The 25,629-nt window shown below is 37.8% G+C and overlaps 1 protein-coding gene across 1 annotated transcript in view; it reads right to left on the bottom strand.

Annotated features, from left to right (window-relative positions):
- Positions 1–322: 322 nt before the first annotated feature.
- LOC121295282 (transcriptional regulator ATRX-like) overlaps positions 323–25,629 on the bottom strand; it is an 81,548-nt gene continuing 56,241 nt past the window's right edge. Inside the window, exons 25-35 of the mRNA XM_041219736.1 lie at positions 25,284–25,438; positions 24,573–24,729; positions 24,361–24,461; positions 22,979–23,087; positions 21,557–21,734; positions 20,871–21,065; positions 14,587–14,736; positions 4,428–4,553; positions 3,825–3,920; positions 2,210–2,338; positions 323–1,708 (exon numbers count right to left, since the gene is read on the bottom strand). Coding sequence (XP_041075670.1) covers positions 1,448–1,708; positions 2,210–2,338; positions 3,825–3,920; positions 4,428–4,553; positions 14,587–14,736; positions 20,871–21,065; positions 21,557–21,734; positions 22,979–23,087; positions 24,361–24,461; positions 24,573–24,729; positions 25,284–25,438 — 1,657 coding nt within the window. The 3' untranslated portion in view covers positions 323–1,447. The remainder of the gene's footprint in view (positions 1,709–2,209; positions 2,339–3,824; positions 3,921–4,427; positions 4,554–14,586; positions 14,737–20,870; positions 21,066–21,556; positions 21,735–22,978; positions 23,088–24,360; positions 24,462–24,572; positions 24,730–25,283; positions 25,439–25,629) is intronic.

The raw sequence follows: 25,629 nt of genomic DNA, 5'->3' as shown, positions 1-25,629 counted from the left end.
AATGTGTAGACCTATTGTGAACTAAGTGGTACTGCTGAAACAATTAATTCTCTGTTTTGAGCTTACAGATTTTTATTTTATGTTTGCCTTAATGATTTATGCAGAATCTCACATTATTACATAAAATGTGCCTGCTTTTAATAGGGCTTAACATTTCAGATATTGTATTTTATAGTATTACAAGGTTTTCTGGAGGGTTTCTTTTATTCTATCGCCTGAAAATGACAACTAGTGAAAACATAAACTTGAAACCAATTTAAAACAGAAGTGTAGCACTTCTTGTAAAGTCTTGACAAAATGAAGAAAATAACCACAGTATAAATACAAGAGAAACACCCTTTTGGTCACTTTTATTAAATGTTATATTAAATACTTAACTAGTAAATAGCAGGTTACCGGTAATAGCAAAACAAATAGGTGAATCTCTAGCATAAAACAACATTCTTGCAAAAAAGAATACAATTCAGAACAGCTGTCCCTGCACATTTCTCAAAATACACCTTGGGCAATCAAAAGGAGTTTATCTCCAGAATGAACACATTTTTGAATTTTTCTTTTCAAGAAATTAAACAGTCATCACAGCTGTGCAACTTCAGCATTGGAAGTGAGCTGACGTACCGAAACATTACTACACAAGTGGGACAAAAAAAAAAAACATACAGGAACACAATACTAAGCAAATAACACTTTACAACCAGAAGTCAGGTTACAAAAAGTCAGAATTTAGCAAGCAATTTTGAAACAATACAGGCATTTTCTAAATTTTTTTTTTTTTTTTTTTTTTTTTTACAACTACTACTAAAGATAATCACTCCAAAGCATTATACAAAAAATACTTCCTATATTGAACACGACTTTCATTTCTGTAATATTTTTGTATCTTTTGATGTTACAACATATAAGGCCATAACCTAACATTTGTCTCAAGTGATCTGTTTTTTTGTCTTTTTTTTCTCCAGCTTTAGACCTTAACTCTGTCCTCGTGCAATATCATTTTTACTTCCTGGCATCCATAAAAAAAATGTTAGAGGGCAGGTGCTACAATAAGCATCAGGATGTTTTCATCAATACCTATGTCAATTAGCAAAGCAGTGGTCCCAGTTTAATGTCCTCGATTGTTATAAAATTAGTTTTGATGGGTTTTGGAAATTAGAAAACTGAAAACAACAAAAAATGGACCAAGAGACAGAAATGCAAAAAAAAAAGAAATAATCTTAAGCAAAAGCACTGTTTAGTGTATTAAAAGCAGTTAAAACAGGGCTGACATTAATTAAACTTGAATAAAATGAACTATGTACACAGTTTTTCAATTAAAATAGCAGGATCCCTTCTGTGTATTACATTGCCCTTATCTACAAAACAGCATTTTGTTTTTACTTCAGGAAAGGCGGACTTGCATGTTCCTTTTTCAATGTACAGCAGGCCCTGGTTGACTGCCCATGCAGTGCTAGTTTCCTTGGGATGTCCCTGGGTTTTTGCTCTTCATCTGGTTTGCAGGAGATGGTACTCGCTGCAGAGGCGGGGGTTGCATTCCACCGGTCATCTGCTGATACAGTCCCATCAGATCCAGCTGGCTGAACCCTCCCTGCCCGCCACCCATGGCTCTTTTGGGCATTGCCATGCGGTTCAACAGCGTTGCTCTCTGCATTGCCATTTGCTGCTCGTGTATTTTTCTGTCTGTTAACACTTTCTGGATATACAGGATTAGCTGTGAAGTAAAAAGTTGTTTTAATTTTTTGAAGAGTCCAACTCATTTGCTTTAACCTGGAACTTTTCTTGCATTCAGCTCTAGGTTTTGAACTTTCTAATGAATTAATTTTGTAAACACAATAAGAAAGCATGATTGCTTGTGTTTGGCAAGGGCTTGGCATTTTTCAAAATTTTGTGGCAATATTTTGTGCCTTTAGCACCCCCTAAAAATACATTACATAATACAGCGTGCCAATTTGTTGCAGGAAACATGTATTCTTTGACAGAAAGATGGCAGCTTGCCATCAAATATCTACAATGCCGTTGGCAGTAACAGGAATATGAAAAAACAACCGGTTGTAAAAATGATATACAAATTGTAAAAATTTGTGTGTAGTTCTTAGTCTTCTATGAAGGCTTAAGGAATAATACAACTCTTTAAATGTTCTTTTTAAATGCAATGCCAATTCTGGAACACGCAAAGTGTTTTGGGTAGTAGAAACATGCAGTTAATATTTACCGTTTGCTGCTTTGTGAGTACATCTCTGTAAACTGCCTCCCTGCGTTTGAGTTCTAGCTCCACGCTAGCCTGCCTTCCCAGTGCCATAGACTGAACTTGAGCCTCATTCAGGTTGGGATTTTCTTTCCACTACAAGAGAAACAAACCACAAACAGCGCATCAGAGGTTTAGCCAACATTATACAGGAGATACCAATTTCTTAAAGGAGAAAACAGAAGCATGAGCTCAGTGTAGCAAGGCTTTTTGATGCCTACAAATTAAAATGTTCTTAGGCTTTGGCAAGCCAATGAACTCATTTTTGCTGTTCAATCTAGAATTTTTGTAATTGTAAATACACATTTAGAAAGAAAAAAAACGAATACAAATATTTCAACACTTTTTTTATTTGGAATTCTATTTATTCTGATTTAAATATTAGTAATGAAGAGTGTTTTAGGATCTCGCTGGACTGAAATATCAGAACTTTATAAAAAAAAAAAAAAACAACATCAAAAGAAGATTTAACATGTTTTCTTATTGAAATTTGTACTATTGTACAACTATCAAAACACAAGCTGCTGTGTAGTATCCAATAATTAATTAATTAAATTGTTTAAAGTGAGTTAAACCTCAAAACCCATTTGCACAAACATACAATAATGGGGAGTGTCAGATTCTGCGTATTGCTGTTGTTTCTTTGTACCTATGTGAGTGATGCAGTCATAACACCCACTATGTTTCAGAGAGAAGTCTGTCCGGCAGTATTCCCATTAGACGTGAGATTCAGACACTCTAGCCTTACTGTTAAGCAACTGTGGCAGGGCAGGGTCCTGCCTGTAAATAATATTGTTTTGTGGTGTTTTGTTGGTGGTTGGCAGGGATGGGGTTAGTTTCCTATCCCTGTCAAAATACATATGAAAATGTGGCTGGAGCGGATTGAATAATTGATGAGAATTAGGCTCCAGCCACATGTTTTGGCCCATGTGCCTTTTTGTTTGCACTTTGTGTTATTTTTTTTATTAAAACATGCAGCCGCACTTAAACTGCAGCTTCCTTGTTTCTGAGTCTCTGTCCCTGCTGATACCATCTGGGCCTGCAATGCTACCAATTAACCATGCGATGATAGCAAGGCGGTATTTGCGCAGCATTTTCTGAAGGACCCCTAAACTGGTTACTAAGTAACCAGGCTCAGAGCTTTTAGTATGTCAGTTAAAATGGTGTAATAAAAACTGTCAGTAAAATACAGTATTTAGAATAATTAATTCATTACAAAAAATTAAAACGGGAAAACGCACACATGGTATTGAAATAATTTTTCATAAACGTTTGGGGAGTATCCATCATTTATTTATTTAATAAAAATAGTAGTATTATACCCCTTTGGTGTAGCGCCGTAGCAGAACCTCCAAAACAGTAGCTGCTACGGCCAAATCGTAGCCGTTGGCATCTCTGCATTACAACAAAAACCCAGAACGTGAAAATGGAAATGCCCTGTACATGTCCACCTGAAAATCTGCAGAGACTTTATTGGGTGATTCATGTAAAAGTCTCATATGCAAGATAACTTGTACAAGGTGTGCAACACTTAGCTTTCAGTATCATAAATCTCTGGAATAAACCTACTGCAACTACTCACCACATTTCCAATGATATCTTCGAGGGGCTCTCGAGTTACTGATGTTATCTGAGCGCTGGCCTCCACAACTTTCTCTCTCCCTTGGTTAATGAGATCCTGAAAGAAAACACCTGGAAGTCAGATTCGGAGACTACCAACGATGATTTAGATATACATTTATAACAGGACCATCAAACAAGAGATTAAAGCGTTCATGCATTTACATGACACTGCTTAGGCACATGGGTTGCAGGTTTAGTGTTAAACACAACTTGGTCCAGATATGCTGGTGATCAGTAAGCCTGAGAGTGGCTTTCAAAACAGGAAGGTAAAACGTCATTACAATTTGTTAACGGATAAAAACTAAAATTACATTACATGTAAATTGGTATATAAATCTGACAGTCAAGCCACAGCTATCTTAGTTAGTTTAGTACGTCAGCAAGCAAGTTTGAATCAACTGGCTCAGAGCTCTGCACTTCTCTTGGTTCAAGTTATGTATGACTAGCTATACATATGACTATTAAAAGTATACGATATCAATAAATTACTTGCATAGTTACATGTCACAAGTCACAATTAGCTCCCAAAGAATGTTCCATCCATGTGGCTCTCATTACTTACCTCCAGCTGCTGGTTCGACATTGTGCCGAGTGCTGCTACATTGAAGGGGAAATATGTATTGGGAGCTGCCATGTTAAAAGCAGAATAATTGAGGTCAGGTTGCATGTTCCCACGGAAGGACATACCCTGAAAAAAAAAAAAAAAAAAAAAAAAAAAACAGTATGAAAAGAAAGAATCTCCTTATAAAATGGCAAGAATAGAGGGAGCAATCTGATTGGCTAACAAGTGTTCCAAACTGTGCATATATGTCACCACAGCAGCACAGCTCTGAACTTGACAACCAATTCACTTTGGTAAGGGTGCTATTTTAAAAGAGCAAAAACAAACTCTAGGGTGTTCAAATATTGTAATAGTGTATACTTTTATGCTGCATATTAAAATCACCCCCTTTTAATCTTTATAATAGTTCATCTTATTTCTACAAATCAGTCCAGTTCACTGTAGTTGCATCTATAAAAAGACAACTGTCATTTATATTGCTTTTTGAACTGTTTATGAAAAGTCCAACTGAAGAGTGGCAGTCTTAGGAGTTGGTTGACCATCACTCGGTGCCTCCCCGTGCCAAGTTTCATTACTTGGCAGTGAATGTTTTTTCCACAACTGCAGCCCAATTGCCCAAATAACTGTATAAAATCACCATGTATTTGCATTTTCAAGAACACAAAACCACCCCCTCACAGAAACACAAATCAGTCAACATAAAGATATGGCGCCCAATCATTTGCCATCTGAAGAATAGTTTTCAAAAAGTATTGGGACAGATGAATAAATGCAGAACGGGGGCCAATTAGCACTAACCGTAGAAAACCAAAAGTTAGGTAAAGTAGTCCATTGTCACTGCGACATTACACACAAGTCAAATATCACCTGCATATTTATTTTTTTTCTGTACAATTTCTAATTATTAATGAGTTCCTCCAATATGTCCTCAACAGGATAAAATATTCATAGGCTTCAAGTTCAGCCAGTTAGAGAGCTAGAATTCTACCAGCCCGCGACTAACAGAGTTCCAGTTGAAATCGATCTGATCTTGATTGGCTGTCCATCCCTAATCAGTGTTTAAAATGCAGTACAAGACCACCCGAGAGGTTCTACAAGGCTAAAAGCTGAAGCAAATGAGCTGTGAATGTCAGCGATATTAGAGCCATTTAAAAACACACTGACAGTGTCTTGTGATTTCTAGGACTGTTCTGCCACTCAAATGTTAAGAAAAGGAGGACCTGTGCTGAAAAGTGTAATTCCTTTTAAAATAAACTCAATTAACTGATGAAAACTTCGACAGGGTTGCCAAATTCACCAAGGTGATGATACAGCTCAACCAGAATGGATACAGACTACCTTTTCTAAATCTCAGAAAATCAAGTCTCGCTCAAAATATTTACACAGTATATGTTAACAGAAATATCACACTTTTATAAGTAATATTTAATATTCCTGTGGGAAGTGATTTCATGAGCTGGAAAACTAAGCATTTACTTTACTTCCCACAAAGTGGCGCTTCTTAAGTAGTCTTTGACAAACAGTTGGCTCAGGTTCTCGCTAAATGTTTAGAGCTGAACATATGTAAAACTAACCATATAACAAGGGCTTGTTACCGCACTGTGGCTTGATGGGGAAGGAGCAGTCAATTATTTCCAAGTGCCCAAGTTGTACTACTCAGCACCGCAATTCAGGTTTTATAAACAAGATGACATTGGCTAGCACCATAGTAAAAAGATCAAGAAAAGGTATTGTAATTTTTTTTTTTAAACTTTAATGTCTGTGACAGAGCTAGCGGGGTTATAAAAAGATGCTATATTGTCTTTGCACATAAGGATTTAATTAAAAAATAAAAAGCTCTATTTAAACCATGCTGGATGTCATCTGGGAGATTATAAACCTTGTTAAATAAACATTACATTAATTAAAACTGAATTAATTAAACTGAAGGGTTTTAATGTTTTACTAGATAATGTGTATAAAAGTTAAAATCTTAAGAAAACCAAAACTGTTCATTAAAACCTAATGTACTCCAAAGTAGTTTATATTCCAGCACACATCATACAACACCTATGTTTCCTACGTGGAATTAATTGTTTTGGGGTTTCAGAGTCTTTCCTGAAACCTAGTCTGTTTATTATTATTATTATTATTATTATTATTATTATTATTATTATTATTATTATTATTATTAAGTAAGCTAATGCACTTTTGTCCAAGATTTATCATTCTAGTTTGTACATTGAGTTAGTTATAGTTGTGTGTGAATAGTAACTCATTGAAATCTGGCTTCCAAAGGTGCAGAACATATGCTAGCTGCAACTTTAGCACCTACATTATTCACTATTCAACCCTGCCACTTTCATCTGATACTACAATTATCCATTATGCCACTTGTCTAGAATTTAAATTCTTTAACATTAAATCAACCACTAAAGTTGATTTAATTTAATTAACTTATTTGTTTTGTATGGGTTAGTGTGGAGTATTAAAGAAACTCATTAGAAAATAGTGTTGGGACAAATCTCCAAACAAATACTTTTTGGCATGTAATCGGACACAAAAAATCAGATATTTGTATTCGCACTTATTTACTGTCTCACTAGAATTTGCGCGGCAGTTTAAAAAAATGGCAAATGTAAAAGAGCTCTGTGTTATGCAAGACATACATACACACATATACATATATATATATATATATATATATATATATATATATATATATATATATATATATATATATATATATATATATAAAAATAGATGGGCTTCAATGAGTTACAGGAAAATAATTCCATCTTGGGTTTCTGTGACGTCATAAATTACGAGATTGAAAGTCGAGTTTATATCCTGTAACTCACTGAAGAGGCACATCGATTATTTTTTTTTATAATACATGGGACACCCTTGTGAGCTAATAGTACGTTTAAAAAAAAAAAAAAAAAAAAAAAAAAAAAAAAAAAAAAAAAAACTGTTTCAGTGCTTAACAGACGCTCTATGTTGTTATCTGTTAGTGCTTCAGCTTTATTTGGATGATTGCCTTTACCTTGTTTTAAATGACCTGTTCCTCTCCAGTTTCTCAGAGATACAAATGTACCAGCTTTACATCATCTTTGTTAACTTATTCTTATTTTGTTGATCATTAATGAACACTTCTGCATCGTGGGTGTTGTCGAGTGACTGAAAATGAGATATTTTGTGTTTGAATTGAAAGGGATGGTCTTGAGAAGTCGAATGGGTCAAAGTATATTTTCCTCTAGAGGAATTATCACGTTTTGACATCACTACTGTGGCATTATGCATTTTTTGCATTTCGAATGGCTCAGGATGCAAATATAGCCTTCATCCATGTATTTTCCATATAAGCACACAGGATCAACACGGCAGTTCCTGAGCCTCTAATTTATGACGTCACAGAAACCCTAGATGGAATTATTTTCCTGTAACTCATTGAAGCTGTAAAGTAAGAATGCTTTCAAAAATAGACATGTTAATAGTTTATATTTATCAATTAACAAAATGCAAAGTGAGTGAACAGGAGAAAAATCTACATCAAATCATTATTTGGTGTGACCACCCTTTGCCTTCAAAACAGCATCAATTCTTCTAGGTACACTCGCACACAGTTTTTGAAGAAACTCGGCAGGTAGGTTGGCCCAAACATCTTGGAGAACTAACCACAGTTCTTCTGTGGATTTAGGTAGCCTCAGTTGCTTCTCTCTCCATTTAATCCCAGACAGACTCGATGATGTTGAGATCAGGGCTCTGTGGGGGCCATACCATCACTTCCAGGACTTCTTGTTCTTTACGTTGAAGATAGTCCTTAATGACTTTCGCTGTATGTTTGGGGTCGTTGTCATGCTGCAGAATAAATTAGGGGCCAATCAGATGCCTCCCTGGTGGTACTGCATGATGGATAAGTATCTGCCTGTACTTCTCAGCATTGAGGAGTCCATTAATTCTGACTAAATCCCCAACTCCATTTGCAGAAATGCAGCCCCAAACTTGCAAGGAACCTCCACCATGCTTCACTGTTGCCTGCAGACACTCATTTGTGTACAGCTCTCTAGCCCTTCGGTGAACAAACTGCCTTCGGCTACAGCCAAATATTTCAAATTTTGACTCATCAGTCCAGAGCACCTGCCATTTTTCTGCACCCCAGTTCCTGTGTTATCGTGCATAGTTGAGTCGCTTGGCTTTGTTTCCACGTCAGCGGTATGGCTTTTTGGCCACAAGTCTTCCATGAAGGCCACTTCTGACCAGACTTCTCCAGACAGTAGATGGGTGTACAAGGGTCCCACTGGTTTCCGCCAATCCTGAGCTGATGGCATTGCTGGACATCTTGCGATTGCGAAGGGATGTCTGCCTTGAAATTTCTGCCTGGGAGAGACCTTGCTGATGCAGTATAACTACCTTGTGTCTTGTTGCTGTGCTTAGTCTTGCCATGGTCTATGACTTTTGACAGTAAACTGTCTTCACCAACCTCACCTTGTTAGCTGAGTTTGGCTGTTCCTCACCCAGTTTTATTCCTCCTACACAGCTGTTTCTGTTTCAGTTAATGATTATGTTTCAACCTACATATTGAATTGGTGATCATTAGCACCTGTTTGGTATAATTGTTTAATCACACACCTGACTATATGCCTACAAAATCCCTGACTTTGTGCAAGTGTACCTAGAAGAATTGATGCTGTTTTGAAGGCAAAGGGTGGTCACACCAAATATGGATTTGATTTAGATTTTTCTTCTGTTCACCCACTTTGCATTTAGTTAATTGATAAATATAAACTATTAACTTTTCCATTTTTGAAAGCATTCTTACTTTACAGCATTTTTTCACACCTGCCTAAAACTTTTGCACAGTACTATATTATATATATATATATATATATATATATATATATATATATTTTTATTTAAACTCAGGAGTTGTGTCGTTAAGCACTCGGTTATTATAGCAAAAAGTAAACAAACCCCATAATGCACGTGCACACATAGTGATCTCTATGGAAAGCCATCTGGGACAAAAATGCGTTGTCCTGGTTTAGAGTAAGTCAATTCTGAAATGTCTCGCTTCAACAGTTCCCAACTTCCTCAAAATGTTGTGTAGTGATTTTATATAGAGTGCATATATTATACATTTTTTGTCACTACTTTCTTATGTGGAATGTAATAAACGAGAACCAAAACTGCATGTTCACTTCAGCAATCAACACCAGATAGGTTATCTACATCATCAGATGGAAAACAACGTAAATGGATGGTGATGCAGATGGATCACATTAGTTTACTGTAAAGCTACGTCTTAGATGGTGCTTATCTTTGCGACAGCAGAGTTCAAATCAGCATGAAGTTCAACATCTACTATCGTAATGGAAATCATGAAGATCTGGATACATATAGTGACTGCTGTGAATAGTGCAGCTGGCTACAAGGGAAAGACCTTGTGACAGCATGGAGAGACAGCTGACAGGAGGAAAGAGAACCCATTGGGGCTCACAAGGGTTAGCTACCCTTGTCGGCAGTATCCAGCTCTATGTTTTCAAAGGTAAACAGGATGCTGGAGACACCCACCCAAGGCTTCTAAGAAAATATAGAGAAAAATACCCCTAGAGTCTGCGAGAGCAGGGGTGGAAGATGACTCAATGTTGGATAACATGGTTAACGACTTAGGAATGGAAACGGATATGAGAATGGAGAGTACTTCACAAAAGACTAGTTCAAGATCTGCAGTTAGCAAAGACATGGAACTCCAGGTTTGTGTCTGTGGCTGGAGCAAGGCAACAAAGGTCAGGGGTTTTTAGCCTTTCAAGATAAGCTGTCTGCCTGCTCCAACAATCACTTACTCAGTTCCTTTGTTTGTCAATCAAAGTAAAGATGAAAGGAACCGAGGTATTTTCAGTCTGGCAGCCTGATTTAGATCAGCAAAGATGTCTGCGTGTTCATTATTATTATTATTATTATTATTATTATTATTATTATTATTATAATAGACATTTAGCAGATGCCTTTATCCAATAATCAACATATGTTCAAGTGTCAGCAGTGCTTGAATGAGTGTAACCACTTTATTTTGAAAAAAAAAAAAACCTGATTATTTTGCTTCTTCACATTTACATACTTTCAAGCAAGTAAGTAACAAAAATACAGTCAGGTACTGAAAATTCAGAGCTACAAAAAAATCTCAGTAGCAACATTCTCCTGCACAAACACACAGTTATGTGAGAGCAATGTGCCTGACAGTTGTGGCATATGAACTGAGAGTATTTGTAACGCATACTCATCATGGATACATTTTGGGCACCCCAAAGCTCTCCAAAAAGGCCACCTTTGGAATGAAATATTGGACAAATAAGTAAAAAAGAGGATTACAAAATCTAATTCATGTCGCAATGTATAGCATTTGAGGTGCCAGAAGGTAACCTCCCTTTTAGATCTTGCTCAAGAAACTAGTGTATGACTGGCCATAAAGATTTACACAATATTCATTTCTGGAGAGGTTTGGGGAACCTTGGGCCTAGTTGTGTAAAAACTCACGTAGAATTTGATCCCTTTTCAATCAGTTTCAAATTTTTATCCAGTGTAGCAGACATGTTGGGGAAGCACTGGAAAAAAAATCTCTTTTCATGTGTTACAAGGTGAAAAAATGACTGTAGAATATAAACAAATGAAAATTGTTTATTTTTAAAAAAAAAAAAATTCTGGTTATCTCCTTCAAGTGTGGTACCGAGTAAGACTCAAATCTGTTTTAGTCCTAATGGCGAGGGGGTTACCTTGAATTCAAACCCTGAACCATGCCTGTGCTGTCTATACTTTGGAAGATAATTTGATTTATTTAAGGTCATAGCCCTCCAGTCAGAAATTACCTGTGGGAGGCTGGGGGTTTAACAGGTTAAAGAACTGCTTCATTGACACTTCAGTACAAAAAGTAGGCATTCCAGGTTTCCCAGGATGCTTAGAACACATCAGCATAATCTGGCAACAAATTCAATCGGCAAAAAAGGAGAGGAAGGACCTCCATGTGACATTCCTGGATTTGGCTAATACATGAACTTCTTTGGGCAGCATTTGATTTTTTCAGCGTACCGATGACAATAACAAATTTAGAGAAAGCCTGCTTTGGAGATTTGCAATTTAGTTTTTCAACTTCATAATTCAGCACTACATGGCAATGCCTAGAAGTTGGAATAATGGCAGGATGTACCATTTCTCCACTGGCTTTTACTATGGCAAATGAAGTAATTATTAGGGCATTAAAATGGGTAGTGGGAAGACAGCGCTTGGCTTCTGGAATGAGACTTCCACCAATTCGAGCATACATGGATGACATGACAACGATGACTACAACAGTAGCCTGCATTAATCGGTTATTGAGCAAATTAGCCAATAACATTGAATGGGCATGAATGCAATTCAAGCCCACTAAGTCAAGGAGCATCTCTAGAATTAAAGGTAAAGTAGTAGATAAAAGGTTCTACATTAAGGGTGAGGCAATATCAACAGTGTCCGAGAAGCCAGTGAAAAGTCTAGGGAGAGGGTACGACAGGGGATCTAAAACGACACAGTTCATGTGGGAGAAGTTAGACAACAAGCAGTGGAAGGGTTGAAGAGCGTAGACAGCAGCGCTTTACCAGGCAAACTGAAACTCTGGTGCTTTCAGTTTGGTCTACTGCCAAGACTGCTGTGGCCACTGACTGTGTATGAGGTTTCCTTGACAACAGTTGAGAAGCTGGAAGCTTTAATCAGTTCATACGTCAGCAAATGGTTGGGAGTTCCACGCTGCCTCAGCAGAGTGGGACTTTATGGTAAAGGAATACTGCAGCTACCAATTTCTGCTCTAACCAAGGAGTTTAAGTGCGCCAAAGTCCAACTGGAAATGAAATTAGTAGATTCACGTGACAAATGCGTAAGGGAGGCAGCACCTGTGTTGAAAACTGGAAGAAAATGGACAGCAAAGAAAGCTGTGGAAGATGCCAAGGCTGCCCTTCAAATAGGAGATATTATGGGGCAAATTCAGCATGGAAAAGGAGGTTTTGGTCTCAGTTCAGCTCCTCCTACATGGCACAAGGCAATCCCGGCTCAACAGAGGAAGCTGGTAGTCAATGAGGTGCAAAAGCAGGAGATCAGGTCTGTAAAGGCTGTTTCCCAGGCCAAGCAGGGAGATGGGAGTGTCTGGAACAACGCAGAATCGGCTGGCAAGACCTATGGACAATGGAACAGAGCAGTATCAGTTTCCTCATCAGATCAGCATATGAGGTTCTCCCATCACCACAGAACCTAAACCTCTGGGTGGGTGAGGATCCTTCATGACCTTTGTGTTCATTACCTACACATTTTGACAGGATGTAAGGTGGGTCTTAGCCAAGGACAGTTTTCTTGGCACCATGACCAGGTGCTGCGATGTTTGGCCTTAGCATTGGAAGACAAGCGTAACCTGACCAATAAGTTGCCACCAGTTCCATCAAAGCATTACACACAAGAGACAATATTCCTCCGTCCAGGAGAGCAACCACCAAGAAAAGGTGTTAAAATCAAGCCTCGCTCAGGACAACTGGAAGCTGCTAGAGGATGGTCAATGGCTTATTTTTCCACCTGAGATTGCCACCACTAACCTTCGACCAGACATTGTCTTGTGGCTGGATCAGCACGCCTTGTTCATCTGCTAGAGTTAACAGTGCCACGGAAAGATGCTGTGGATGAGGCGTATGAGAGGAAGAAACTTCGGTATGCTCAACTAGCTGCTGAAGTGGAACAGCGAGGATGGAGAATCCGAGTTTACCCAGTGGAGGTGGGTTGTCGAGGATTTGTGGCACACTCTACAACCCGGTTTCTCAGAGACGTCGGGTTCAGTGGCCAAGAGTTGCGTCACACAGTGAAGAAAGGAGCAGCAACTGGCTGTGGTTGAGACGGAAAGATTCTGGATAGGAATCTCAAGCACAATAGAAAGAAAGCAACGCTGATGTACTGTAAGTAAGCTGGGCTGAGCTGAGTGGGGAATGGAGGGGGGTGATGCTGGGAAGCCAGAAACATTGTTGAGCCCTCTTGAGGTGTCATGGGCTAGTCAACGAAACACTGAGGATGGAAGGTGCCCACTTGGAGACCCCAGAGATGTACCCTACTTAGCTCAATCCAGACGGTTGTCATGCTGATGTGCTGGGGAGACCGCACTGGGTTGATCCGGCACCAGCCAGCATCACAGCCGTTGTGTGTGCTGATGCGCTGGGGAGGCAAAATGAGCTGATCCTTGGAGCCAGCATTACACTTCAGCAATCAACACCAGACAGAAGAATATCTACATCATCAGATGGAAAACAACGCAAATGGATGGAAATGCAGATGGATCACATTAGTTTACTGCAAAGCTACGTCTTAGCTTATCTTGGCGAGAGCAGAGTTTAAAATCAGCATGAAGTTCAACATCTACTCTCTAATGGAAATCATCAATCCCCTTCACTTTACAACGCCATTTCCACATTTGTTCTATTTGTAGTGTTTAAAGTTAAATTTCAGTTTTTGTTTGCATGTTCAGCTACAAAAAGGCATACGTAAACCTCATTTTAGTTATTACTTTATGAAAATGTGTCGATGGCCACTGTTTACTGTGAAAAAACAGCAATGGCAAGGAATGAAAAAAAGCGCACTATTTATTTCGGGAATAAACAAAACAACGTTTAACTTGAACTTCTACTTGGCATCCTTTGTTTTGTTGTTAATTCACTGCGATAAAGTAAGCCCCACACAACTTATTCTTTACTCCTGGGATATTTTTCTATTTTAACGTGCTGCTGTAAAATAAAAGGCACCTACACACAGGCCATGGCCACGCCCCCTGCCACTGCTCCTATGCTGTCTCTGCCTGCGTTCAGAGCAATATAATGGCTTTTATTACTTTTTGAAAAACGAACGAATATCCGAACAAATACTTAAATTATCAGCAAATATCCGAAAATGAAAATCCTGTGTTCGTCCCAGCACTGGAAGATAAACAAGAAGTTACTGTTGAACAGATTCTTTTACAGAGTCCCTCCCCATTTGAGAAACATTATTCTCATGCACCACTATGGGTAGAAGAAATGGTAACTGTGTCAAGATCAAAATCCACTATATAAAACACCACAAATGAATGCACCGTCACTTAAATGAAAAGTAGCTAGTCCTGTGCAGCTGGCCGAGCACTCACCTTCTTCTCTGCCTCGTACTCTGCCCAAGCTGCTTTGCGGTCCTCCTCACTGAGAGCTTCTTCCTCTTTGTGGTCCAGCAGGGAGTCGTGTTCATGGTAACCCACGATGTGCTCTTTCTGGTTATGGAGCAATTCTGCCAAAAACAGGTCCTATGCAGCAACACAAATAAGCAGAGTTTTAAAAAAAGCCCTGCAACCCCATGTGCTGTCACTTTTAATAACATTTTCTTTAGGAGAGGCCAAGTCCCTGTAAAAATGTTTTTAAGTTTTGTCAGATCCTTTGGTGCCGATAATAGGGAGGTAATGTAACACCCCTTCAACTTCACCTACCAAAATTACTCTGAGCACATTTTTGTGTTTTTTGGTGTAATATCAACTTCCTTCTTCACAAACAAAATAGATAAATGCATGTTGTTTTACATGGCAACTAGCCTCCGTCCCAACTGCACTTTTCAGATACTCTATACATTGTACCACAAATTGCAGTGATTTCAAATGTCTGCCTATTATAGTATTTCTGGAGTGATCTAAAGATAAAGAGCAGATTATGCAAAATATCAGTTTATGGAAATACTGCCATCAGGTCTTTGGATATATTTTTTCTATAACCGGAAACCTTGATTGCATGCTGCCGTTTATTCATCCCACTTTATAGAGCCTTCATTGCTCCTTATCCAATAGTTCATGTGTTAATATCTTCACTATTATTCTTCAGGTGTAGCCTCCATTTGATTATATGGAAATCTGGAGGCTACACGACTCAATTGCAGGGGAGTCTGCTTGTTTGAAATCACCAGTGAATTTCTACAGGCCCTATTTATAAAATAAATAATTTCTCCTAACACCAATCATAAATAACCCTTATGTTTTGGTGAAACATGACACTACTTAAACATGTAAACACTGTATACCAGCTGCGTTCATCTAAGCAACTGGAGTTAAATAATTTTACAGTCAACTGGTTTAATTTCACTCTAATACAGTTGCCAATATACCATTAATTACGTGTGACACTTCGAACTTTGACATTTAAATCAGTGTGCTGGGGGGGGGGGGGGGGGGGGGTCATAAACCTACATGTGACTTCAGTTTCTATGACAACACTATTATTGAAAACAATACTGGAATATAATACTGGCTTCCTTGGCCAACACTGTCATCAAAATGTGGTTTAAATTACACCCAACTGTGTTTGCTTTTTTTTGTCTAAACTTTATTTTGCATTAAAATAGACCTAAAATGTGGAAATAGTATCAACAAAAGTACAACTTCCAACTTTTTACATTTTATATAGTCCAATGTTGCATTACTTTAATTTCTATACAGAACTTTGAATGACCCACAAGTATGGTAAAAAAAAAAAAAAAAAAAAAAACCTAAAACCTGTAATGGGCAAACCTCTAAACACAACATTGTTTCCAATGACTTCCCCTTTTATTTATTTTTATTTTTTATTGTAATTGTACTTGTTACAGGCATGCCACTTGGAATATGTTGAGTCTTAAGAGAATCTTAAATGCATTCAGCTATGAAAACAAGATGACCACCTCACCTGCTGCTGTGCAGAGCAGTCACACTATAGAACAACCATAAGGGCTCAATTGTTTACTGCAGTATTAGGAACAGGGGGGGTTCTGACTTCTGGGCTACAGATAGATTACAAAGGGAGATGGCAAAAAGTCATTTTGCTGCTACTTCCCTTTGTGTCCATTGAACACTGTTGTGCAAATTTAAAATCAGAACCCAAAGCTATGTATCATTTTGAGAAAAGCTTACATAAACACTGCTCTTTGACAGATCACCCACATTCCAATGTGCGTTTTTATACCCAAAAATTCAACCATTAAAAAAGAATAATTCTCTGTATCGCATGATACACAACAAAACAAAAAAGCAGCTACTTCCAAATGAAAATGAACTGCTAGGCTTTGTGAAACTCCCTGAATAAATAAATCCAGTGAACAAAATAAGACTTACAGTTAAGCAGCATAACACGGTTTATGACTGAGCCTTTGTAGCTTCACCTCCATGTCGGAATATGTTTTTACTGTACTGGCTTTGCTTTCAGCTCCCCTGTTGAGATCGCCCCACAATGCAGTGCTCAACAATCTCACTGTTGCTAAGGAATCATAGCTACTCTGTACTTACCAGTCTCTTCCACAAAGAAAGACAGATCGTGAGGCTAATCTAATAAAACAAGGACTTCCATTACAATGATAAATTCATGAAAAATCTAATGAAGCATGCCACAAGGAAAAATAAAACGGAATATGCACTTCTTTTACAAAAATAACTACACGGGAGGTAAATGTTGAGTTAATTTACCTCTAGAGCTAAAACATGTAGTGGACAAGAAGTGAATCCACCATAGTCAGCACCAAGATGGTCTCTAATCTGTCATCAAACCCACTGGTAGAGGTAAAATCTGAGGTAGACTGCTCTTTTGTAGAAGGAAGTCCACCAATATCCCCTTACCCACAGACTAGAGTGCAAACAATCAAAAGATACAAAATACCATTGGTCTTTTCATGCAAGAACACCCCCCCCCCCCCCCCCCCCGCCCAAATTCAGGATCAACAGCCCTCACATAAAATAAGATTTACAAGCTTACATCTATGTAATCTGCATGTTGGCAAAATAAATCGGGTAATATACAACCTGTGTCAGGATGCTTACTTGCTTCAGGTTCTTTAACAAAAAAAAAAAAAAAACAAAGAACAGCAACTCTAAATTCTGACAGAATTGTTTATCTGCAGAGCTCGGGAGAATGCAGGAGGCTGAATCTCTTCTACATTTCTCTTCTGTTGTGTTGAGCCCTGACTTGGTTTTAAAACTGCTGTACAAGCAATTCAGGCAAGAATGAAACTCTCAATTACTTGGTCCTTTTAGTTTGAACTGGACTATTATGCTTCAGAGCTGCTACTTTTTTTATGTGCAGTAAGCAACTTGGATGACTGTTGGAAATCTTTAACATTAAATACTGTCCATGCCTAGCTTGGAAACCATAGCAGATTTTAAAATTGAAGCTCTCTCAATCATAAACCCAGCAAAACTTCTCTCTCCAGTAACACTACATTATCCAAGTGCTGAGGTCAAATTAAGGAACTGCGAGTATAGTTATACACAATACTAACACCTCTTAAAACTGACTTGTGACTGCTGCCGGCACACTGTAGGTGGTCTCAAACTCCATATTGTGGACAACTGACTCAAACATTTAACTTGAGATGTATTGTCCATGTAACCCAAATCCTATTCTCATGGCATAAGAAATGTAATCCTTATTAACTCACCAAAAAACGCGACATTCAATTCCTTTGCTGTTAAACTAATGAGGGTTGATTTTTTTAAAATGAGGGAAAACTTCAGCGCCAGAAAAATTTGTGTTGCCCTGTCTGCACTGACTAAATACATTAGCTTAAAAATCCCAAAGGCTTCAAGACATAGCGCTTCAAGAAATTAACAATTCTTTGTTGTACATGACAATGACAAAGATTTAAAACTACTGGACATGTTATTAAATGGTGCATATGGATTAAGTTTGTTTTGCAGTAAATGTCAGTACAATAGATTGAGCCATTCTCCCTGGACTTCTCACACGAAAAAAACTAAAGACTAATCAATAAATTAAGGACCTCCAACCAGCTTAATGAAACCAAGACGTGACAAGCTTGCAATACAGAGGGAGAGCTCCTGACTGGCAGAATGTTTCTTCAGTTTGCATACATCACGTCATACCGCCTAGTTAAAACATCCATCAGCAAGCACAAGAGTATTACTTACACTTGTCCTTGAAAGACATCTACACGGGACATACCAACACATAGAGGTCAATACATTGTGTGTGGGCTGTCATTGTTATAAGATATGCCACCTTGTCCAGACACCCACACAATGTATTAACTTCTTACAAAATCACAAAAATGAAGACTGTACTCAGGAATCTCCATTAAACATAAAAAAGAGCCAACCTTCCCAACTCATAGAAGGTGGCCTCAAAGATGGCACCCAACTGTTCTTTTCTGTGATGCTAATATACAGCTATGGCCAAAAGTTTTGCATCACCTAGAATTTTAGGACCGAGACAGACAGATGTAGATATAGATATATAAAAATGATATGAACATAATTTAGATATTTTATATATCATGTAAATCAAAGGAACTGCACAATGATATTGCAAAAGTCTACTGCAAGCCATAATAGTAGTACAATACTTCATGTTAAATTTGTCAGTTTGATATCAAATATATGGAAAACTACAAAACTGTATGCAATTAAATTAATGTTAACGTAACATTACTCAGCAAGTTTCATTTGACTTTATGAAGCAAAATTTGTTAATTATATAAAGTGATGCTAAACTTTTGGCCAGAGCTGTACAATAACATAAGAAAATGTGTGAACGAGAGGAGGCCCTTCAGTGCTCCAGGTCAGAGTAGATGACTGATCACAAAACTTTGTCAAGGTCTTAAAAGGATCCCAATGATCCCTTTCCTTTATGATGGTCTGCAGATATTTTAGGTCCCCCTTTACAAAAGGATGACTGCATGCTACCCCACAGGCCATAATACAGAGAGCTTGACTTTAATCCTGCCCTGGTGTCACATCAGAATATTTTCTTGTTGCTGGATCTCTGGGAGATAAAACTGCAAGGTTCAGAGATAAAAGGCTCAGGCATTCATCCATTCTACCACCTTGCCACAAACTTTACTGATACTTCATGTCTAAGAAAAATCACTCATTTAAGGAACATCTGGTGAGCTTGTTAAGAGCCGATCCCTGCATCTAATTATCAATTCTTTTCCTTTTCAAAACGAGCCACAGCAGGCGACAAACGGAAGCAGTGGCAAATTATCACATTCCAACCAATCGCCTGCTGGGCTGAGAAATGTGTTCAACCCTCTCCCAAAACGCATCTATGTGGAGAGGTACTAAAACAGCCCTGATTTTCAGCTCCCCTTCCACCCCCTCAGGGCAGCATATTCTGAAATTAGACTTAATTTCAAGTACATAAAGCTGGAGGGACACCGTGCTGTGAAGCTCCCATGCTTACAGTTTCATCTTTTTTTTTTTTTGTCATTAAAACCTTTAAAGTGTATTATTCCCAGATTCTAAATTCAGCTTGAAGCTTTTTTTTTTATTTAAACTACAAAAGATATATATTCAAATAAAAATTTCTCCCACCAAGATGCAAAAATTGATTTGTTTTCTCAGGTAATTATAATCTATGTAGATACTTATTTGGTGTAAAAAGCACCTGTCTGGAAAAGCTCATTTTCAGGTCACCTCGGTCAACTTTTTCCATCAGTACTGCGCAAAAACACCAGAACATGCTCAAACTAATTTTCTGATGCATACATATGAAGCAAACCTGCAGAGACCACATGGGTTGCCAGCACAAACAGCAAGCTCCTCCAACTGTCATTCATTAATGTTATTTATTTATTTATTTAATTGTGGTGCTTGTGATTCAAGTGCCAACAAGAGATGAAAGCAATAGCATAAACTACAGGTTAGGCACTTCAATCGTGACCTGAACATGCCACTCCATCCTGGGACGCCAATGGTTATGAATTGTGGGTTTTGTTTTTAAATTAAGATTAATTTCCTCTGGGGGTAAAATGAAGCTACCAAATGTATTCAAACCCAGAACTCCCAAAGTGAAAGCCATGAAAGGCAAGTGAATTGGCCAAGTCATCCACGAACCCTTGGTCCCCTGCCTGTGTCAACCCAAAGAGGCACAGGGTAGTCCCTTCCTGAGGAGGCTCTCAATCAAAAACACGTTTGAGTTATACAGGAATTTTCATTTTACTTTACCTTTAAAAAGTGTCCAGTAATTACAAAATTGCGCTAAATAAAAGGTTAATTTTCAAGTAACCACCACCTCCTTTTTATTTATTTATTTAGCTCTTGGACTAAGCTTGACATTGGAAACAACTCTGGTACGGTGTATCATTTATGTAATACAATGGGCTTATGATGTGTTAAGCTAGAGTTGTAATAAATATGGAATAGGGTACCACATTGCGTAATTTATAGTTATAAGTTATGCATTTAATTAAATCACTAACATATTAATGCATTTGCAGGCCTCCCAGTAAAGCTTATTGAAAACGAACAACTAATTTAGTTTACATACCTGCATCAAACTAAAAGATAACAAGATATTAGAAACTGTAATTGACATTGGAATTCTGAAAACTAGTTTGCTGAATGCAGAGGCTGTTAATTGAAATGATCACTTGTATGACAGAACTGTGAAGCTCTATGAATAGACTGACCTTGGGCAGCATGGGGGTAGCTCGCTTGCTCTTCTTCTCTGAGTTGGGATCGTCCAGCTGGTCGGGTTCAAAGGTGTAGAGCTCCGTGAGCTCGTTCATGGTGAAGTGCCGCTCGATCTGCTGCTGATCCACCACCCGGAATGAGAGGGACTGCTTCGCCACCTGCCGGTCATAGATCTTCTCCTCCATGGTGCCCTGAGACAAATCAAGCAAATCAGATTCTAAACCTCACTTTTTTCAAACAGTTTTATTTTATATATATATTTGCAGAGCACAACGAAATAATACCAAATCTTTCTTATAACCTGGCAAATAGAACCTGCGATTGCCTCACATTTAGGAAAATACCTCTAGTGATGCCTGCAGCTTACATAATAGTTTCCATTTTTGAATAAAGAAATAAGCCACATTCTTCTTGTGTTTTATATTTTTTTCTTTAATTGAAGGCTAAATAGAAAATCTTGTAATAGACATTTCTCTCAAAGGTTACATAAAGGTTAAATAATAATGATACTTAGCACAGTTAAACTCACTTTATGCAGAAACGAACATACCTGAGATTTGTTTTTAGGATAATGTAATTATTTTAACATTATCTATCTTGTATTCAAATTGAAAATTGCCCAACTACAAATACTGAATTCCTTTTAAAAGGTTTATTTAGTTATAGAGATTATTCATATTACCTGAGCCAAAAACCTGTAGACAAAAACAGTTTTCGTCTGCCCAAATCGATACACTCGGAAGATACTCTGAACATCATAAGACGGGTTCCAAGAAGCGTCAAAAATTATAACTCTGTTGGAAGCTACCAAATTAATCCCAAGAGACCCAGCTCTTGTAGAGATGAGGAACAAGCGACCCCTGCAAGAGGAAAATGCACAGTGGCAGTAAGCACCAGGGATACACAGTTGTCCTGGTCAGTTTAATTAAACCCCAGTGTGACACTGATTGTAGCAGATTACCTTTTCTTTACTGACAATCAGTACTATATGCCAATAGTCTGATGCTAAATAAACTTTTGACAAAGCTTGGTTAAGACCATTTTTAGCACAACTGGCTAAGCTAGATGTGTGTAAATCTGTTTAGTATGAAGTAGGGACGCCACTTCACTATATCGCTGTCTCTGGGGGTAAGCATCCTGAGAGGGGGGTGATAAAAGGGAAAGAGTTCTGTTCTGGTTTATAGACCTTTACCAAACTGCACAAATCTGACTTGAGGCACTCACAACAACCCAATCGCCAGCATATGTGCAGAAGCCGGTACAAATGCCACATCAAAGGCTGGGGCATCTAACACAGCCTACCCTTTAATCAAGCAGCTCAATAGGAAACTGCACAAAGACAGAAGGAGCTCTATGAAAAGCACAGGTTTCACAGGAACCCACCTTGGCTCGTTAGAGAACACAGAGTTAGAGCTGAAATCCAAAACACTGCCCTTTTGTCTTCTGTTTAAACTTTAGAATGGCATTGGATTAAAAAGAGACCGCATAACACTGTTGTTTTCTTTCTTAAATGAAGTTTAATTCACTTTTTGTTTTTAAAATATCACCAACTACAAAAAAGTATAATTCTTTATTACTTTGTACATTATACTGAACATTATTTTCTGAAAAATAATTCTGTGCTGGGAAATGAGCTCATTGTTGCCTGTAAAATGTTACATTAAAAAAACTAAAATAAATAGATAAAATAATGTTTCCTTTCTGTATGCATTACTAAACAGGTAACACTTCTGTTTAAAAAAAATAAATCTGTGAATGCTAAATGTGTAATAAAACCTTATTCTGTTCAAGCAGAAACAAGTAAAGACCATTCCATTTCAAACAATGTAATTACAGTTACATACATTTGTAAATGTATGTTCCCTTGTATTCAGAATGAAAAAGCTCACTATGAACATTTTTATCACTGGGATCATTAGATATTTGAATATGAAGGGACTTCACATGCCCAAATTAAATCAGAAAGCACTGACCCAGACTTTAATACCCAGAAAATGTATAATAAGGAACTACCATATCAAGAGCAAAATCCTGTGAGTGATTCTCATGATAAAAATGATGCTGCAAATATTCAAGGTGCAGATGTTTAAACCGAACTATTTACCTGTCGTTGCTAACATCATTAAATTCTTCAGCCCATTTCTTTCTTGCGACTGCATTAGTGGAGCCATCAAGACGGTAGTAATCAATATTTCTAAACCACTTCCCATCTCCTGCAATTCAGAACAAACAGATCAGTTAAAGGAATACATGTTTTCCAGATAATGGCTCAATTTACTATAATTAAAAAAAACTTAAAAAAAAAAAAAAAAAAAAACACACAAAAAACACAACACAGGCCAGCAATGTGCTTATTATATCAAGAGTCAAGCAAGTATACAGGCTTCATCATGATTACAAGGTCATATCTGGACTGTAGACATTGTTTCTGGTTCAGAAACAATTGTTATTAGATCATACCTAAAATCCAGTGTTTCAAGTTTATCAGAACACATCTGAACTAATGCGTTCTTGAACTGCAAACGTGACATGGGAGAAGTACAGTATTTGTATTTGGTACACAAAATCAGGTTATCAACTCCATCCTTAAAGTGAACAGCATCACAAAAAGCTACTATGTTTAACCCTCATGCTCACTAACCCTAGTTTTTGTTCTTCCTTTGTATTTCAGCATGTTTCCAATTACTGGGCTGCAATCTATCCAATACAAATTGCAACCCTTAAGTAAACGTTTTTAGGAGAATTAGTAAAAAAAAAGTTAAAAAAATTAAAGTCAAGGTCTAATCATTTTGGAAATGAAAGTCAGGAGCAGCTGGTGTAGTTTAATTAGGGAGTGAGGCAGCACTACCTCATGCCAGATGTTGGAGAAAAAAATACAAGCTTTTGCTAAAGTATAACCCTTAATTTTCTTGGGGGTCAAAGTTTATTTATACAGTACAAGCCCTGTGGTGCATCATTTTCAGTTTTGGAGCAGTACACGGAAGCAGTGGCGCTGAGTGATGGATTATCACTGGAATAAAAACCAGCAGGAAACAAGAGGTGGGGGGGGGCCGGCAGTGGCTCAGACAACAAGCCTAACTGGGAAAAACTAACAAGAAAATCAGCAAGTGCTTAAAAACTATAGACGTACTCAAGTTTGAAAACATGATCACAGCTACAGTTTTAATAGCAGATGTAAAAGGACACGACTCTTTAGCTTAAACAACTCATTTATAAGCTGTAAAAATGCAGAAATGTTGTGTTTTTCTGAAAGCATTTTTAAAAAGGTGAAAAACACATTTTTAATAGGAATTTAGGGTTATCCCACTTCTAACTGCATTTCAGGCTCTATTGGTAAGAGATTGTCAGCAAAGAAGGAATTGCTGACAGAATCGATCACAAAATCATAACTAGTGAATCGCAATATGGGAATGTCCACATCTTATGTGATGCTACTTATGTTCATTCTACAGAGGAAAATAAATTCTAATAAAACTAATTACAAACCTTTATAAATCTCTGGTTTTCCCTCTTCTTTTGCCCTGCCTGCAAGCTCAAGGAAATCTTCTATTAAGTCCAATGATATCAATGACTGGCTGAATACAAGACTGGAAAAAAGTTTTGGAAAAAAAAAAACCCATTATAATATACATAACAAAAAAAAAAAAAGTTACAAATATGCTTCCATTTTATTTTTTTATGACCACTGAAAACCTTACACTTTGTCTCCTACTTCCTCAGCCATCCTGAGAATTTCAAAGAGCAGGACCATCTTCCCAGAGTGCTGCAGGATTTCTGCGTCTGCTTCAGTAACAAACTCCTTGTGCCAGTCTGGGGATGGGCTGCCAGGGCTTGAACTGGAGGTAGGTTTAGATACTATATAAAAAAAACAAAGCAAATTCTATTTCAATAACACTGTTTATAAGCGCTGACAGCAAATTATGTGACTACGACAAGTTTGATTAATGCCAAAAATTTGTCAAATCAAACCATGTGCAGTCAAATCATTTCTGCTATATCACACAACTTAAATTATAGCTTGCACATTTAACTTTTTTATAATACCAACATAATAAAAGGTGGTCTTTGACAGAGCAGATGTGTTACAAAACTCATTCATGTATTGTTGTTTATTATACTTAAAAACACACACTAATGCAATTTAATAATTAGCAATGTTCTTTTTTGTTGCCTGGGGAGAGAGGGTCACAGCAGGCTCAAGTAACTCAAACATTTGAGAACATTAACTACAGCAAAACCAATAGAATTACTGCATTAATCACATCCTGTAAACCACCACCCCCCCCCCCCCCCCCCACTCCCCCCCCTTACTTGCTGTTAAAATTCCACTTATACATGAATGAAAGAGAACCGCCATGATAGGGAAAGGGCTGGAGGTTAAAAGGTTCCACAGGAGAAAGCAGACTTACCTTCTTCTTGGGCAGGTTCTATTTCAGGTCTCTCTCGCCCCCCCTCGCCCCCACGAGATCGAGAGTTCCACACTTTAATCACCTCCATATCATTGTCACTGCCACTTTCATCGGAGCTGCTGCCCATCTTCCCTTTGCCTTTCTTTTTCTTCTTACTAAAAAACACACACACACGTTTACACAGGCTTTTACATACAGTAGAAAAATAGGCATGTCACTTGTACAATTACTAGTGGGGGGTTTGAACACTGTATTAGGTTCAGGAAACAGTGATGAAATGAAGCAATATTATGCAAAGGGAGCCAGCCACATGGCAAGATGCATTCCCAGATTAATTCCCAGAAAA

Source organism: Polyodon spathula, chromosome 20 (assembly GCF_017654505.1).
Source record: "Polyodon spathula isolate WHYD16114869_AA chromosome 20, ASM1765450v1, whole genome shotgun sequence".
Taxonomy (NCBI): domain Eukaryota; kingdom Metazoa; phylum Chordata; class Actinopteri; order Acipenseriformes; family Polyodontidae; genus Polyodon; species Polyodon spathula.
Note: the sequence above shows the minus strand (reverse complement) of the source record. Positions and strands in the feature narration are given on the sequence as shown.